The following is an 18249-nucleotide window of genomic DNA, read 5'->3' on the forward strand; positions in this document are numbered from 1 at the left end:
GATGGCAAGGATCAGGCAGTAACACAAACTGCTCACGTGAAAATAGAGTGGAAGAAAAAAGAGACTTAGGTCATATATCCCCTTCAGGGACACACCCCCACAATGATCTAAAGACTTTCTTTGGGATGCACCTTAACCACACCTCTTAAAAGTTTCACTGTCTCCCAGTAATATTATAATGGGGCAAAAGTACTAAGAAATGCCCTTTTGGGGAACATTCCAGATCCAAATTGAAGGAAGCAACTCAAAAGAAGTGTTGTAGAGGCAATGCATGCTCCTTTCGTCTTTTCTACTACAGGTAGGATAATCTAGATACAGTAGGCACTGGTATTTGTGTGGATACACTGGGAGAAAAGGAAGAAAAGCTACAGTTTTGCTTTCAACTTGTAGAGTCCTCACCACAGGCCAAATTTTTAGGCCCATTGGACTTATGAATGTAGCTTTGGCTTGCTGGAGATGAGAGTGAAAGGGATGAGCATCATCCGTCTTTTAGATTCTAATAAATCTTAGACATCTTATAATCTATCAGTCTTATGGAAGAACAAAATGTAGAATCTCAAGCCCCATCCAAAGAAGCACATTTGACAAAGGGTCATACCAGCTCAAGAATCCCCAACCCAACTTCCTTCACTTTGCACAGTCATCTTATCACCATAGCAACTTGAGTAATGAAGGTCAAGAAGCTTTACCAGAAACCCTGGGAGGCTGATTAATAATGAGGATTCTGATCCTATAGGACAGAATCATGGAGTCTGTATGTTTTCACAAGAAGACGACTCTTCAGTTATATTTGTTCCTATGGCATATCTGTTTTCATTCTTGGCCTCCATAACCAGGGATGCATTGTAGGGAAGCTTCCAAAATGGTATAAAAGAAATAGCATTGTTTCATTTCACATACCATGAAAGCAAGTAGATAGCAAGTGGTATTTTGCAACCATTAACTTTATTAGGGCTTTATGAATTATCAGTTTTATGTCCTGGTTTTTTTTTCTTCACTCTAACTCTAAATTGGAAAACAACTGAATGGGAAAAGCCATACATTTTCATGCCTATCAGGAGCCTATTACAATTGCACAGGTTACCTCACAGTCATGAATCTATACATCTATTTAATTCTTTAGCTTTTAGACGTGATTCTGTTGACAGTGGAAATTAGATTTTTCAGGGGAAAAACAATATATGCACGCCAATGCCAATGGATATAAAAAGCCAACATACAAAAGAAACATACAAAACATACACATATACAAAAGAAAGAACGATTGTGTTTTGTATAGAGGTTTTATTGACAAGGACTAATGAAATAATCATCATTAATCTCAGGGAATGAAATGCTAAGCTTTGCCTTCTATCTCTAAAGTCTCCTTCTTCTTTGGGGAACAAACCCTGCCAAAGAAGAGCATATTAGCTGTGGGATTGTGCTGAATAAAGAAAAGGAACGGGTGATCCACACTGAATACTTCCTGTGGAGTAGGCATCTTCTCGCAGAGCACCTGAATAATGACTCCTGTGGCAGCAGCTGCCTCTGTTCCCTCCTCATTAACATCCACAAAGGACTTGTGGATAATTTTTGATACGAAAAGATCTCTGGATCCTGACATGCCAGAGAGATCAGCCTTGCTACTCCTAAAGAGATCCTGCACTCCCAGGCAGCCCAGGTTAGAGTTGAGGATGTAGCTCTCTTCCATCTTGAACCTGGGCAATTTGACATGGACATCAATGTTTCTCAAGTTCTCATGTTTGGTCCATTCATGAAGTTTTCCCAAAGTTAATTGCTCCTCAATCTGGAATGAATTTAAGGCAGAAAGAAGTTAATTTACTAGTGAAATAAAGTACTATTCAAATGAACAATCCATAATTGCCAAAACAAATAGGTTTCCTTCATGTTTTCATCACAAACAGATTCTACCTGAATTTCATTTTTGTCTATCAATTGGTAGAATATAGCAGAACTATTTTCCAGGTCTGTGAGGGTCCAAGTACAAAAACATTTAATTATAGGTCTGTCATCCATTCATCCATGCATTAATTTATCAGTCTATCCATCATTCATCCACCCATCCATCCATCATGCATTCATCTATCAATACATCCATCCATCATTCACTCTTCATCCATCTATCCATCCTTCATGCATTCTTTTATCAATTTTTCTCTGCCACACTCACTTACTCCTTCAATTCTAGTCTTCTTTCAGTCCACCCATCTGCCCATCCTATCATGAACTCAGGATTTTTAAACCTCCATCACACTGAATGACTGATGAGCTGTAAGAGGTCTCATTTCCCTGTTTGTTTGAATGGTACAAGCAAAATTTTAGAAGATTTTTCTGTTTATTCTGAAACATTCTTATGTTATAGTGACCTGTAAACTCCACTAGAACTGAAACAATCTCTAATAACTCCTGGGTAAAAATTTTTAAAAATGGACAAAATGTATGGGACTTAGTTCATTTAAAACAAGGACAAGCATCTGACATGGGGGCATATACCCTGCAATCACAGCATTCAGGTACAACTGAAAGAGGGATGAAAGCTTTGGCTATACAGAAAGACCTTGTCCATGGAGTGGAGTAGAATGGACCAGAGTAGGGCAGAGTAGAGTAGACTAGAGTAAAAAATAAAATACAATAGGCATGCTAATGACACCAACTTTGTAGCATTGTTGTGACCATTGAATAAACTGATATTTGTAAAGGGCTTGGCACATAATAAGGACCATATAAATATCAAGTATTATTGTTCCTTTTTAGGACCAAAAGAGAACCACTTATCTTATAGATAGTGACAATTTGGTTTTTGAGATTAGAACCACATTTAATTACCAGTCAGAAAACACAATTTCCAAATGGACCTTGTTTGTGCCAGTACATACTCAGTACATTCAAATGACAGCAGGCTCCTTCCTGATTGCAAGTGTAGGCTGGGAAGGAACAAGAGCTAAGGGATAGTGCAGCCGAGGATTGCTGAGGGAACACTGTAATCTTCACAGTTATCTTTACTTCTAATCCTGTCAGGAGACATACAATCCCTAAGGATGTAAGTCAATTCTCATTATAATTCCTTTCAAGACACTTCAAGAGACATTCTGTGACAGGCCACTTATCATTGTTATATTTTCTTTAAATCTCTAGACATTCCCGTTCCCAATGCTTCACTGAAGGCAGCAATTATTCTAACCATTTAAAATTTAGGCCACTGGGCTGGGAGCTTGGCTCACAGACAGAACACTTGCCTAACCCAAGGTACATGGTCAATGCGAATAATAGATGATGGTGGTGGTGATGATGATGATGATGATGACGATGACGACAATGACAACAAGGACGACTGGAAAACATAAGGCCTCAGAGCAGTAACTCCTGATGGACAATATTGACCAAACTGTGAGGAAACTAGTAAGGGAGTTTGAGTAAAGTCTGTGGAAGAACAAGTGTTTATGGTGCAGTGTACAGATGTGAAATATAAGAACAGTACAGTGAAAAGAAACAGGAATCATGATTTTTTTTTAATTTTTAATATTTTTATTACATATTTTCCTCAATTACATTTCCAATGCTATCCCAAAAGTCCCCCATAGCGCCCCCCACTTCCCTACCCACCCATTCCCATTCTTTTGGCCCTGGCATTCCCCTATATTGGGGCATATAAAGTTTGCAAGTCCAATGGGCCTCTCTTTCCATTGATGGCCGACTAGGCCATCTTTCGATACATATGCCGCTAGAGACAAGAGCTCCGGGGTTCTGGTTAGTACATCATGTTGTTCCAACAATAGGGTTTCAGATCCCTTTAGCTCCTTGGTTACTTTCTCTAGCTTCTCCATTGGGAGCCCTGTGATACATCCAATAGCTGACTGTGAGCATCCACTTCTGTGTTTGCTAGGCCCCGGCATCGTCTCACAAGAGACAGCTATATTTGGGTCCTTTCAGCAAAATCTTGCTAGTGTATGCAATGGTGTCAGCGTTTAGAAGCTGATTATGGGATGGATCCCTGGATACAGCAGTCTCTAAATGGAGAAATCATGATTTTGAGGGCCAGTTACCTTCTTAAGACCCGTGGACTCGTCCTCAATGTCTTCAGGCAGCAAAATGACCTTGCTAAGTTCTCCACCCTGGTAAGACATCTCCAGCACCTTGCACTTCAGATCTGAAATATAACCAAATGGAAATTTTTTCTTTTGATACATCATCTTCACTGTTTTTGTGTCTTTCTGAACAGTTACCAAAAAAATCACTCAAATTATTTCCTCTGCTCTTTTAGTACAAAGAGGAATTTGGGGTCTTGGGGTAGAGGGCATAATGCTAAAGGCTTGGCTTACAATAGGAGAGGCCCTGTGCTACAATCCCAGCACTCCCACACACATACAACCAAGAACAACCCAGGATGCTGGTGTCTCCTGACCTTATTCAGTCTGAATGGAGCATTGATTGTTTCTCTTGTCATGAATTGCTCCTCCCATATTCCCTTGAAGTAGATGGCATTCACTAGCACAAGTTTGGTCATGCTGTCTACCACACCCTTAGCCAACAGTTGTGGGATTTTACCTGAAAAGATAAAGGGAGCTTTTTAAAAGATCCATATTGTGATTCTGATTTTAAACTCTTAACTTATTAACTCAAACATAGACTTGACCCTTTATTTTGTTTTAACTCAATGTTAAGGTGGAAAGACCTAATTGTTTCATTTTTATTTACAATAAACCAACTGTAAACCAGAAAAGCTTGGTCTTCAGAGAAAACAAAAATCCATGATGGATATATTTTTGGTCACTGGTAAATGATATCTTCAAATCTGCTAAGTAGGAGCCTGCTCCTTTGAAAAGGGCTTTCAAGAAATATCCAAGAGATAAGAAGACTTATGCAAATGTAGTCTATTGAAACAGAAACCATTTTCCACACAGCCTGATGCACTGCTGGGAACTAATCAAATTCCAGACAAGATTCCTGGGTGCTGACTCACACAATGACAAGACTGAAGGGAGATCCATCCCAAAGTGGAATTGAGCCCAGAGGGTGAGTCACTCCCTACCCACTACTTCTGAGTTATTGGACAAGATGGTGGCCAAAAATTATCATGACTGCAACAGTTTCTAAATGCTGATTTCATAGTTCCATGAAGTTTCAGGTATCATTTCTTTCCACATTCACTCTAAACACTTTTGTATAGTATAGGCATTTTATTAATCTTATTCTGCATTTTAATGTTGGTTTTAACATTAAATAGTGCTTTTGGTGGACCTAAAGGTATTCAACTGCTTCCATTAAATCATGTCTGTATTTCTCCACTGTTGAATTTCTGACATTTGAAGTTGTCCCTTATTCTAGGGAATAGCATCTGAATGTCACTGCACATAAGCCAGGTTTTGGGAAGCTGAGGAAGGGAGAAAGGAGATGCAAGTGAGAGAGTGTGGGGAGTGAGAATCTCACATGTCAATGGCTCTGCTGTGGTTCAGAGGAGTCCCCCAAAGGCCCCTGCCTTAAAGGTTTGGTCTCTGCTCCATCCTTCATTGGAAGGCAGAAGAACTTTTAAAGTGCAGGTCCTAGGTGAAAAATCTATATTGATCATTGTGGAGTCTGTCTTTTTTATTTGTTTTTATTTTGAGACAGGTCTTGACATATGTGCTCAAAGCAACCTTCCTGCCTCAGCCTCCCAAGAACTATGATTGTAGGTCTTCATTGTCAAACCTACATTGAAGGTGGGGCACTGCTATTGAAAGTGGTTGTGAAACACTGGTCTATTCTTTCTTTTTATTCATCGGTGAGGTGAACAGGCCTCCTCTGAAATGTTGTCTTAACACAAGGTGCAGTGTCACCATGAGTCCAATAGTTTATAAATCTAACCCTCCAACACTGTGAGTCAAAATCAGCCTTTTCTCCATAAGCTAATTATGTCAGGTGTGAGCTCCAGAAGGGGAAATGACTAACAGAGTCAGCATTGCTCAGCCTCTCACCTTCTGTTTGACCTTTGACCCACTGGTTTATCTCCTTCCTTGCATCCTCAGAGGCATGCTGAAAATCCACAGGGGCCAAGTCAGCACTGTACATTTTCTGGGTGGAAGCCAAGAACTCCTATTTTTTAAAAAAGGAAGTGTCAAGAACAACTCCGATTCCCTACAGAAGTTTTCTAAAATCTCAAAGAGAAAAAGTCATAAAAATGGAAAAGTTTCATTAATAATTCACCTATATATTTTTCTATTGTGTTGATATTTACAGTCCTAACAATTTTTTAAGGTTACAGTGCAGAAATGGCAAGTATAGTCCTTTACTTAACATTTCTTGTGCAAACACAAAGCTTAATAATTCATTTTTCATCTTTCATTCACATTCTCATAAATCAGTAAATGTTGAAAGCTCAAGTGACTTTTAAGGACTCCGTGTGTGTGTGTGTGTGTGTGTGTGTGTGTGTGTGTGTGTGTGTGTGTGTGGTTGTGTGTGGTTATGTGTGGTTGTGTGTTGATGTGTCAGGGTGTGTGTGTGTTTGTGTGTGTGTGTGTACATGTGTGTGTATTTGTATAAGTGGGGTTTATGTGTGTACATATGTGTATATGGATGTACATACCTATTCAATCATGGAGTCCAGAGAAGATGCAAGTGTCTTACTTCATTCTATGCCTTGTTCTCTTAAGACAAATTCTCTCACTGAATCTGGCTAGGCTGGTGGTCTACAAGCCCAAGGGGTCCTCATAGCTCCATTCCACACAGGGCTGGGGTTTCAAGAGAGTATAAAGCCAGGCCTGGCATTTTTCATGAGTTCTGGGATCCAAACTCAGCTTCTCAAGCTTGTACAAGAAGCTCTCTTCCCCAAAAAGGCATCCCTTTGGTCTTGCTTGTGCTTTAATAAGACATCCAGGAAGGATCCTTTCATTAGAATGACTGCGATGAAAGTCCCACATGCATTCTGTGTTTTATTTGTTTGTTTGTTTGTTTGTTTGTTTGTTGTTTGTTTGTTTGAATGTCCTGCAACATGTCTGTGCCAGGAATAGTCTGGCACTTCAGGAAGTTTAAGAATGTGAAGTGCTAGATACTTACAGGAAGGAAATTGTAGGTTTTCTCTCCATACAGTCTGTTAGCAAGTTTCAGAGTGTGAGATGCTCCCAGCTTGCTCACTTCAGCAGTCAGGCTTTGAAAGCATGAGTGGATGTCCTCAACAGAGTCAAAATGAAGAGTCTAAAGGAAGGAAAACATGCTGTATACAATTGTCTGTTTCAAAGTTCTGAAGTAATCCCTTGGTGTCTGGTTCCACCAAATATTTTTTTCCTAATATCAAGCATCTACAGCCTAATATTTTGTTAATATGTCATGGGCAGAACAATCCAAGTAAGACCAGAAATGTATGACTCAGTGAGACATTATAATTAGGCATGGTTTCTCAGTATTTTTAATAGTTCCCCAAATGTGAATGGTTAACACACTAAAGATTTATATCTGCTTTTTTCCCATAAATGATTGAAGTGGTATGCTCATGTTTATATTCTGTGTCATATACACGGTTGCTAAAACAAAAATTAAAAGTCTCAGAACTGTACTGTGTAAATAAGACTCAATCCATCTGTGAGACTGAAAATGTAGGACTGACTGAGGCCTTCTTCTTTGGTTATCTTACTGAGGTCCACACCTCATTCCCTAGAGAAATAACTTCCATAAGTTTATCCTGGTGAGAGTTTACTTCCTCTTCTGTCGGTTGTACGTCAAGAGGCCTCTGATGGTTGTGTGAGGTCTGGGCTGGTGACTCACTTCTAGGACACAAAATACAAAAAAGCACACAAGGTCTACAGTCTGTGCTAATCTCTGAGGTATATGCTTGTTAGAATGCACTTGCACTGAAATGGGGAGGAAAGGACATTGAGACTATTGTTTCCTGAAGTTGTCAGCAGTAAATCCTTAACATTGAAACAAACATAACCTATGAGAAGCAATAAACAGCAGGTACAGAGTAGGCAGGCAGATCGATAAGGAAACACTTTGCCCACTCTTTCCTAGACTTCCAAAGGAGGCAGAATTGCCCTCTCAGAATTAAGGAATATGGAGAGCAGAAGTCCCATCCACACCGATTAAAGAAGAATGGGGAGGGGCCAAAGGTGACCTGCTGTCTCCCAAGGGTGGGGTGAGAGGATGGAGGTCCTGATCACCAGGCCACTTTTACTTTCCCATTGCTAATCCTGCAGAACCACAGCTAGTCAAATCAGGCTGGAGAGAGGCACAGGGTTAAGCCTGGAAACACAGACAAATGGTTATCTTTTTTTTTATTATTACATCTTTTCCTCAATTACATTTCCAATGCTATCCCAAAAGTCCCCCATACCCTCCCCCCTACTTCCCTACCCATCCATTCCCATTTTTTTGGCCCTGGCATTCCCCTGTACTGGGGCATATAAAGTTTGCATGTCCAATGAGCCTCTCTTTCCAGTGATGGCCGACTAGGCCATCTTTTAATACATATGCAGCTAGAGTCAAGAGCTCCGCGGTACTGGTTAGTTCATACTGTTGTTCCACCCATAGGGTTGCGGATCCCTTCAGCTCCTTCGGTACTTTCTCCAGCTCCTCCACTGGGGGCCCTGTGATCCATTCACTAGCTGACTGTGATCATCCACTTCTGCGTATGCCAGGCCCCGGCAGAGTCTCACAAGAGACAGCTATATCTGGGTCCTTTCAGCAAAATCTTGCTAGTGAATGCAATGGTGTCAGCGTTTGGATGCTGATCATGGGATGGATCTCTGGATATGGCAGTCTCTAGATGGTCCATCCTTTTGTCACAGCTCCAAACTTTGTCTCTGTAACTCCTTCCATGAGTGTTCTGTTCCCAATTCTAAGGAGGGGCATAGTGTCCACACTTCAGTCTTCATTCTTCTTGAGTTTCATGTGTTCAGCAAACTGTATCTTATATCTTGGGTATCCTAAGTTTTGGGCTAATATCCACTTATCAGTGACTACATATTGTGGGAGTTCCTTTGTGATTGGGTTACCTCACTCAGGATGATGCCCTCCAGGTCCATCCATTTGCCTAAGAATTTCATAAATTCATTCTTTTTAATAGCTGAGTAGTACTCCATTGTGTAAATGTACCACATTTTCTGTATCCATTCCTCTGTTGAGGGGCATCTGGGTTCTTTCCAGCTTCTGGCTATTATAAATAAGGCTGCTATGAACATAGTGGAGCATGTGTCCTTCTTACCCGTTGGGACATCTTCTGGATATATGCCCAGGAGAGGTATTGCTGGATCCTCCAGTAGTACTATGTCCAATTTTCTAAGGAATCGCCAGACTGATTTCCAGAGTGGATGTACAAGCTTGCAATCCCACCAACAATGGAGGAGTGTTCCTCTTTCTCCACATCCTGGCCAGCATCTGCTGTCACCTGAATTTTTGATCTTAGCCATTCTGACTGGTGTGAGGTGGAATCTCAGGGTTGTTTTGATTTGCATTTCCCTGATGATTAAGGATGTTGAACATTTTTTCAAGTGCTTCCCTGCCATTCGGTAATCCTCAGGTGAGAATTCTTTGTTCAGTTCTGAGCCCCATTTTTAATGGGGTTATTTGATTTTCAGGAGTCCACCTTCTTGAGTTCTTTATATATATTGGATATTAGTCCCCTATCTGATTTAGAATAGGTAAAGATCATTTCCCAATCTGTTGGTGGTCTTTTTGTCTTATTCACGGTGTCTTTTGCCTTGCAGAAGCTTTGCAGTTTCATGAGGTCCCATTTGTCAATTCTTGATCTTACTGTCCAAGCCATTGCTGTTCTGTTCAGGAATTTTTCCCCTGTGCCCATATCTTCAAGGCTTTTCCCCACTTTCTCCTCTATAAGTTTCAGTGTCTCTGGTTTTATGTGAAGTTCCTTGATCCACTTAGATTTGACCTTAGTACAAGGAGATAGGAATGGATCGATTTGCATTCTTCTACATGATAACAACCAGTTGTGCCAGCACCATTTGTTGAAAATGCTGTCTTTCTTCCACTGGATGGTTTTAGCTCCCTTGTCGAAGATCAAGTGACCGTAGCTGTGTGGGTTCATTTCTGGGTCTTCAATTCTATTCCATTGGTCCACTTGTCTATCACTGTACCAGTACCATGCAGTTTTTATCACAATTGCTCTGTAGTAAAGCTTTAGGTCAGGCATGGTGATTCCACCAGAGGTTCTTTTATCCTTGAGAAGAGTTTTTGCTATCCTAGGTTTTTTGTTATTCCAGATGAATTTGCAGATTGCTCTTTCTAATTCGTTGAAGAATTGAGTTGGAATTTTGATGGGGATTGCATTGAATCTGTAGATTGCTTTTGGCAAGATAGCCATCTTTACAATGTTGATCCTGCCAATCCATGAGCATGGGTATCTTTCCATCTTCTGAGATCTTCTTTAATTTCTTTCTTCAGAGACTTGAAGTTTTTATTATACAGATCTTTCACTTCCCTAGTTAGATTCACACCAAGATATTTTATATTATTTGTGACTATTGAGAAGGGTGTTGTTTCCCTAATTTCTTTCTCAGCCTGTTTATTCTTTGTGTAGAGAAAAGCCATTGACTTGTTTGAGTTAATTTTATATCCAGCTACTTCACCGAAGCTGTTTATCAGGTTTAGGAGTTCTCTGGTGGAATTTTTAGGGTCACTTATATATACTATCATATCATCTGCAAAAAGTGATATTTTGACTTCACCTTCTCCAATTTGTATCCCCTTGATCTCCTTTTGTTGTCGAATTGCTCTGGCTAGGACTTCAAGTACAGTGTTGAATAGATATGGAGAAAGTGGACAGCCTTGTCTAGTCCCTGATTTTGGTGGGATTGCTTCAAGCTTCTCACCATTTACTTTGATGTTGGCTACTGGTTTGCTGTAGATTGCTTTTATCATGGTTAGGTATGGGCCTTGGATTCCTGATCTTTCCAAGACTTTTATCATGAATGGGTGTTGGATTTTGTCAAATGCTTTTTCCGCATCTAACGAGATGATCATGTGGTTTTTGTCTTTGAGTTTGTTTATATAATGGATTACGTTGATGGATTTCCGTATATTAAACCATCCCTGCATCCCTGGAATAAAACCTACTTGGTCAGGATGGATGATTGCTTTAATGTGTTCTTGGATTCGGTTGGCAAGAATTTTATTGAGTATTTTTGCATCAATATTCATAAGGGAAATTGGTCTGAAGTTCTCTATCTTTGTTGGATCTTTCTATGGTTTAGGTATCAGAGTAATTGTGGCTTCATAGAATGAGTTGGGTAGAGTTCCTTCTACTTCAATTTTGTGAAATAGTTTGTGCAAAACTGGAATTAGATCTTCTTTGAAGGTCTGATAGAACTCTGCACTAAACCCATCTGGTCCTGGGCTTTTTTTGACTGGGAGACTATTAATGACTCCTTCTATTTCTTTAGGGGATGTGGGACTATTTAGATCGTTGACTTGATCCTGATTTAACTTTGGTACCTCTTATCTGTCTAGAAATTTGTCCATTTTGTCCAGGTTTTCCTGTTTTTTGAGTATAGCCTATAGGATCTGATGGTGTTTTGGATTTCTTCAGGATCTGTTATTATGTCTCCCTTTTCATTTCTGATTTTGTTAATTAGGATGTTGTCCCTGTGCCCTCTAGTGAGTCTAGCTAAGGGTTTATCTATCTTGTTGATTTTTTCAAAGAACCAACTCCGCGTTTGGTTAATTCTTTGAATAGTTCTTCTTGTTTCCACTTGGTTGATTTCACGCCTGAGTTTGATTATTTCTTGCCGTCTACTCCTCCTGGGTGTATTTTCTTCTTTTTTTTCTAGAGCTTTTAGATGTGTTGTCAAGCTGCTAGTGTGTGCTTTCTCCAGTTTCTTTTTGTAGGCACTCAGAGCTATGAGTTTCCCTCTTAGAAATGCTTTCATTGTGTCCCATAGGTTTGGGTATGTTGTGGCTTCATTTTCATTAAACTCTAAAAAGTCTTTAATTTCTTTCTTTATTCCTTCTTTGACCAAGGTATCATTGAGAAGAGTGTTGTTCAGTTTCCATGCGAATGTTGGCTTTCCATTATTTTTTGTTGTTATTAAAGATCATTCTTAGGCAATGGTGGTCTGATAGGATGCATGGGACAATTTCAATATTTTTGTATCTGTTGAGACCTGTTTTGTGACCAATTATATGGTCAATTTTGGATAAGGTCCCGTGATGTGCTGAAAAGAAGGTATATCCTTTTGTTTTAGGATAAAATGTTCTGTAGATATCTGTTAAGTCCATTTGTCTCATAACTTCTGTTAGTTTCACTGTGTCCTTGTTTAGTTTCTGTTTCCATGATCTCTCCATTGATGAAAGTGGTGTGTTGAAGTCGCCCACTATTATTGTGTGAGGTGCAATGTGTGCTTTGAGCTTCACTAAAGTGTCTTTAATGAATGTGGCTGCCCTTTCATTTGGAGCATAGATATTCAGAATTGAGAGTTCCTCTTGGAGGATTTTACCTTTGATGAGTATGAAGTGTCCCTCCTTGTCTTTTTTGATAACTTTGGGTTGGAAGTCGATTTTATTCGATATTAGAAAGGCTACTCCAGCTTGTTTCTTCAGGCCATTTGCTTGGAAAATTGTTTTCCAGCCTTTTACTCTGAGGTAGTGTCTGTCTTTTTCCCTGAGATGGGTTTCCTGTAAGCAGCAGAATGTTGGGTCCTGTTTGTGTAGCCAGTCTGTTAGTCTATGTCTTTTTATTGGGAAATTGAGTCCATTGATATTAAGAGATATTAAGGAAAAGTAGTTGTTGCTTCCTATTATTTTTGTTGTTAGAGTTGGCATTCTGTTCTTGTGGCTGTCTTCTTTTTGGTTTGTTGAGGGATAACTTTCTTGCTTTTTCTAGGGCGTGATTTCCTTCCTTGTATTGGTTTTTTTCTGTTATTATCCTTTGAAGGGCTGGATTCATGGAAAGATAATGTGTGAATTTGTTTTTGTCGTGGAATACTTTTGTTTCTCCATCTATGGTAATTGAGAGTTTGGCCGGGTATAGTAGCCTGGGCTGGCATTTGTGTTCTCTTAGTGTCTGTAGAACATCTGTCCAGGCTCTTCTGGCTTTCATAGTCTCTAGTGAAAAGTCTGTTGTAATTCTGATAGGCCTGCCTTTATATGTTATTTGACCTTTCTCCCTTGCTGCTTTTAATATTCTATTCCTATTTAGTGCATTTGTTGTTCTGATTATTATGTTTCGGGAGGAATTTCTTTTCTGGTCCAGTCTATTTGGAGTTCTGTAGGCTTCTTGTATGTTCATGGGCATCTCTTTCTTTAGGTTTGGGAAGTTTTCTTCAAAATTTTGTTGAAGATATTTGCTGGCCCTTTAAGTTGAAAATCTTCTGTCTCATCAACTCGTATTATCCATAGGTTTGGTCTTCTCATTGTGTCCTGGATTTCCTGGATGTTTTGAGTTGGGATCCTTTTGCGTTTTGTATTTTCTTTGATTGTTGTGCCGAAGTTCTCTATGGAATCTTCTGCACCTGAGTTTCTCTCTTCCATCTGTTGTATTCTGTTGCTGATGCTCGCATCTATGGTTCCAGATTTCTTTCCTAGGGTTTCTATTTCCAGCGTTGCCTCACTTTGGGTTTTCTTTATTGTGTCTAGTAGACCCTTTTAGGTCTAGTATAGTTTTGTTCATTTCCATCACCTGTTTGGATGTGTTTTCCTGTTTTTCTTTGAGGACTTCTACCTGTTTGGTTGTGTTTTCCTGTTTTTCTTTAAGGACTTGTAACTCTTTAGCAATGTTCTCCTGTATTTCTTTAAGTGAGTTATTAAAGTCCTTCTTGATGTCCTCTACCATCATCATGAGATATGCTTTTAAATCCGGGTCTAGCTTTTCGGTTGTGTTGGGGTGCCCAGGACTAGGTGGGGTGGGAGTGCTGCGTTCTGATGATGGTGAGTGGTCTTGATTTCTGTTAGTAGGATTCTTGCGTTTGCCTTTTGCCATCTGGTAATCTCTGGGGCTGTAGAGAATACACTGGGCGGGGTCCCGGAACCAAGATGTCTATTGCCGATGCTCAGGCAAAGTGCTCCCTCTCTGCTCAGACCCCTTTCCTCTGTCCAGTAGGTCGCCAGATGTCTGGGGCCTGAATACACTCCGCGGGTTCCCGGAACCAAGATGTCTGTTGCTGATGCTCAAGCAAAGCACTCCCTCTCCACTCAGACCCCTTTCCACTGGCCGGAAGGTGGCGGGATGTCAGGGGCCTGTGCAGAATACATTAGGCGGGGTCCCGGAACCAAGATGTCTGCTGCCGATGCTCAGGCAAAGCGTTCCTGGGCCGGTCGTATCCCTAACCACTGGCCAGAAAAGTGGCCAGCTGTCTGGGGCCTGAAAAGGGGGCTGCCTTAGAAGCTCTGTGGCTTCCCCTGTCCCAGAAGCTTTTAGCTTCTGTATTCCGTACTCTCACCTGTGCAGAATACACTCAGCGGGGTCCCGGAACCAGGATGTCTGCTGCTGATGCTCAGGCTAGGCACTCCCTCTCCACTCAGACCCCTTTCCTCCAGCCGGAAGGTGGCTGGAAGTCTGGGGCCTGTGCAGAATACACCCAGCAGGGTTCCGGAACCAAGATGTCTGCTGCCGATGCTCAGGCAAAGCGTTCTCGGGCGGTCGGATCCCTAACCTCTGTGCAGAATACACTCAGCGGGGACCCGGAACCAAGATGTCTGTTGCCGATGCTCAGGCAAAGCGCTCCCTCTCCACTCAGACCCCTTTCCACTGGCTGGAAGGTGGCCGGATGTCAGGGGCCTGTGCAGAATACACCCAGCGGGTCCCGGAACAAAGATGTCTGCTGCCGATGCTCAGGTAAAGCTTTGGTCTTTTTGTCTTATTGATGGTGTCTTTTGCCTTGCAGAAGCTTTGCAGTTTCATGAGGTCCCATTTGTCAATTCTCAATCTTACAGCACAAGCCAGACAAATGGCTATCTTTTACCTTGTTCCTACAATGGGTACCACCACCAAGCTGCCTCCTGTAGCTTGTTCCCATATCTATATGCCTGGAGTTAGCACTGTTACGATTTATAAAAGAGTGGCAGTAATCCCTGTCAATATGTTCCCCAGAAGGTATTAGCCTTGTGATAATCCTAATAAAAAAGGGATTGTATGGGGGAAGGGAGACAGGGAGCAGATGGGAGATTTGGAAAGAGGTAGAGGCAGAGAAAAGGAGGGACAGAGAAGGACAGAAAGAGAGAGATGAGAGAAAGAAAGGGGAAGAGACATTGGAAAGAGACAGAGAGAGAGGTGGGGAGAGGGGCAAGAGGAGGGAGAGGGAGAGGGAGAGGGAGAGGGAGAGGGAGAGGGAGAGGGAGAGGGAGAGGGAGAGGGAGAGGGAGAGGGAGAGGGAGAGGGAGAGGGAGAGGGAGAGGGAGAGGGAGAGGGAGAGGGAGAGGGCACAAGGGCCAAGAGCCCAACAGATCTTACACTGGAGCCAGGCTCCAAATCTGGCTGTTGCTAGGCAACTGCTGGGCAGAGCCTAGAGGAATTGCTAACAGACACTGAATTACAGGCATGTTTTATAAACAGTGATGATCCATTCAAAAAGGAAAACAGGAAACCCATAGCTCTGAGGAAGTGCAGGGCTTACACAATTTACTCATGGAAGTAGTGGGCACTCAAAGCCCACAGGTATTGTCCTTGTTTTTCTTCACTCTGTTTCCCCAAGTGAACAGAGACACTACCCTATGCTCACTGAAGCTGCTGGTGAAGGAACAACTGAAGGTTTTTGGGGGGTTGGGGTGGTGTGGGCAGTGATGGAAGGAACAGAGGGATTAGGAGGAAGGGGGGCTTTTGTGAAAGTCTGACTGCACCATGTCAGCAGAGATATGGCAAGGAGAGCTGGCCAGTTTGGCCTCTGCTAACCTTAGAGATCTGGGCTGCAGTGCTGCCTTTGGCCCCCAGAAAGACCATAGCCAAGGAAGAAGAAATGCTAAATGGAGAGAAGAAGATATTTCCTGTGGGGCTGCTTTCCTTCAGTATGTGGAACAGCTCCAAGGCGAAGAGGGTGTTCGCTGAACTCAGCTGCTCCATGGTGAAGGCTGCAACAGACAGGAGATCAGCTTTGCCAGCTACAGCACTACCAACACCTATCAAGCTTTGCCACCCATCCCTAGCACCTGGAGTAAGTTAATCCTGCTCCCTCCAATTTTTCCAAAGAGGCAAGAATACTCTAGGCACACAAAGTTGGGGCCAGATGTCAGCAGTGACACGGCCCAGGGCCAAGGTTGTCTTATGGCTCTAACCTTCTAGACAGGTGTGACTTAGGAGAAACTATGCTGGTGGTCCTGGCACAGTGCCCACACTACACAGCCTTCTGTCTGGAGCTTACACATCTCTCTCCCTGTGGAATGTCAGGTTCGAATTCATCTGTGCAATGAATCCAGAAAACCATATGGACCTACTCTGCATACAAGAGAATTCTGGTAAGATAACAATGTTATCATATTAGTTCTCAGTGGTTACAGTTCTCCATGCCTGAGGTCAAGGCTTTAGTCTCAGCTGGAATGAAATATGCAAATTTGGGTTTGCCACTCACTTTCCCTAGTCAGGCTATGGGTGACAGGGAAGAGAAACACTCTCCTGTGTCTATTTGGAAACAAGTTGGTCCCTGCAGTGGGTAAGCAAGTCCTGCTTGGGACTCACTCTTAATCCATCTGGATCCTAAACTCAGAACTCCAGTTTGTCCAAGTACAGACCATTCACAGCTGTGTATCTACCTGTTTAGTTACCAGGACTACATCCAGTTATCACTTTTGAGGATCTAGGATCTCACCAGCTCCCCTCCCAACCTCCATCCCTGCAGCCAGGATTGAAGCTATGGAGCAGCAGGGCACTGTCTTCTCATATAGAGGTTCAAAAAGCAAGCTGAGGGGAAAAACAAAAGCAAAACCATGACTGGGACAGCCTTCCTTCCTCTGGCCAAAGGCTTGGCTTTGGATGTGGCTGGGGAACCACATAGCCTTTCTTGGTCTGGTGTCACAACTAGGGTGAGGGTGAGGCATGGGGAGAGCATGCAGGTTCCAGGAGGACATGCAGAGAGGTCTCCCACCCTCTTGCCAACCACCTTCCTGGGATGCTGCCCATGGCCCTTACCTCCTCTATAGCAGTTCTTGCTCCACTTGCTAGAGACCTAGGAAGAAGCTCCTAGAGCCAGCTGCAGCCTTGACTCTGAAAGGAGTGTGTCTTACTGGCAATTACAAGCTGGGAAGAGAGCTTTTTCTCCTCTGGTGAGTACTTAAAACTGTGCTTGCATGACTGACAAAATGAAAGCAGAAGATTGCAAGAACCCCCAAGGGGTCCATGTTCCTCCATTCCAGGCTATGCTCTACTTCTCTAAGCAGAGAACTTAATAAATTACTCCTTCCTGAGCTGTGAAAAGCCTAGAGGAACATTCTCATTACCAATCAAATGATTCCTTTTTGAATTCCACTGAAAGACTGCAAAAATGCTAGAGATCCTGCTAGAGATCCTTTTTGTAAGGTGTGTGCATGGGGGTGTAGAGGCACCTTTATGGCCCCTTAAATAAGGTCACAGAGCTCCAGTTTCTAGCTACACCTATGCATGAGAGAGAGAGAGAGAGAGAGAGAGAGAGAGAGAGAGAGAGAGAGAGAGAGGAAGAAGAAGAAGAAGAAGAAGGAGGAGGAGGAGGAGGAGGAGGAGGAGGAGGAGGAGGAGGAGGAGGAGGAGGAGGAGAATGTCCTTTATGTTGGGTTCCAAAGAAGCAACTGGCTAACTGTAGAACCTATTAGCACACCAAAATTCATTCTGTCTTCTATCTTCCATCAGTACCTGTAGCTCTTCTCAGCTATTCTCACCTCTCCCCTGAACTAAACATCTCCTCCCTGGGGCCCTGGTTACTCTTCTGCAAGCTTCTCTTTCCTATGTAACCCTGCCATTTTTGGCCACTTGCTCTCTTGGCTATCTTGATTCTCTTCACTCTTGGTCCCTTCTCCTGATCCGCTCTCCTCTCACATTTTTTCTCTCCTTTCCCCCATCACCTGGTGCAGTCTACTAACCATGTTTAGCCCACATGGAACATGACCTCATCTCATTCACTTTACTGACCACTGCAGCCCAGTAAGGGTAATCACATTCTGTACAAACATGACAGTTCTGGTAGTGTCTCCAATAATCATGAATGATCAGGTGGTCCTGCTAGTACTGATGTACTGAGCATCTGGAATCCCTGTTTCTTTTATTTTTTTTTCCTTTTTAAAAAAATTTTCTTCATTTACATTTCCAATGCTGTCCCAAAAGACCCCCATGCCTTCCTCCCCCCCCCACTCCCACTTCTTGGCCCTGGT

General features: G+C 42.2%; 1 protein-coding gene across 1 annotated transcript; it reads right to left on the reverse strand.

Moving 5' to 3' along the window:
* Positions 1 to 1336: 1336 nt before the first annotated feature.
* On the reverse strand, positions 1337 to 15976 carry LOC110288742 (leukocyte elastase inhibitor B). The gene is made up of 6 exons (XM_085830850.1): positions 15809 to 15976; positions 7030 to 7167; positions 5952 to 6069; positions 4403 to 4545; positions 4044 to 4211; positions 1337 to 1786 (listed from the first exon to the last, which is right to left on the reverse strand). The coding sequence occupies exons 1-6, from the start codon at positions 15974 to 15976 to the stop codon at positions 1337 to 1339; spliced, it is 1185 nt and encodes a 394-aa protein (XP_085686976.1).
* Between the last annotated feature and the right edge of the window lie 2273 nt (positions 15977 to 18249).

This window comes from Mus caroli, unplaced genomic scaffold (genome assembly GCF_978045245.1).
Source record: "Mus caroli unplaced genomic scaffold, Mus_caroli_1 scaffold_15, whole genome shotgun sequence".
NCBI lineage: Eukaryota > Metazoa > Chordata > Mammalia > Rodentia > Muridae > Mus > Mus caroli.

Bases quoted from the DNA above. Each gene is read 5' to 3' on its own strand.
- LOC110288742 (XM_085830850.1), bottom strand. From the start codon at position 15,976: ATGGAGCAGCTGAGTTCAGCGAACACCCTCTTCGCCTTGGAGCTGTTC. The intron at 7,168-15,808 runs GTTAGCAGAGGC...TCCTTCCTTTAG, and splicing joins CTGCAGCCCAGATCTCTAAG to ACTCTTCATTTTGACTCTGT. The intron at 1,787-4,043 runs GTAACTGGCCCT...AATTCATTCCAG, and splicing joins AGTCCACGGGTCTTAAGAAG to ATTGAGGAGCAATTAACTTT.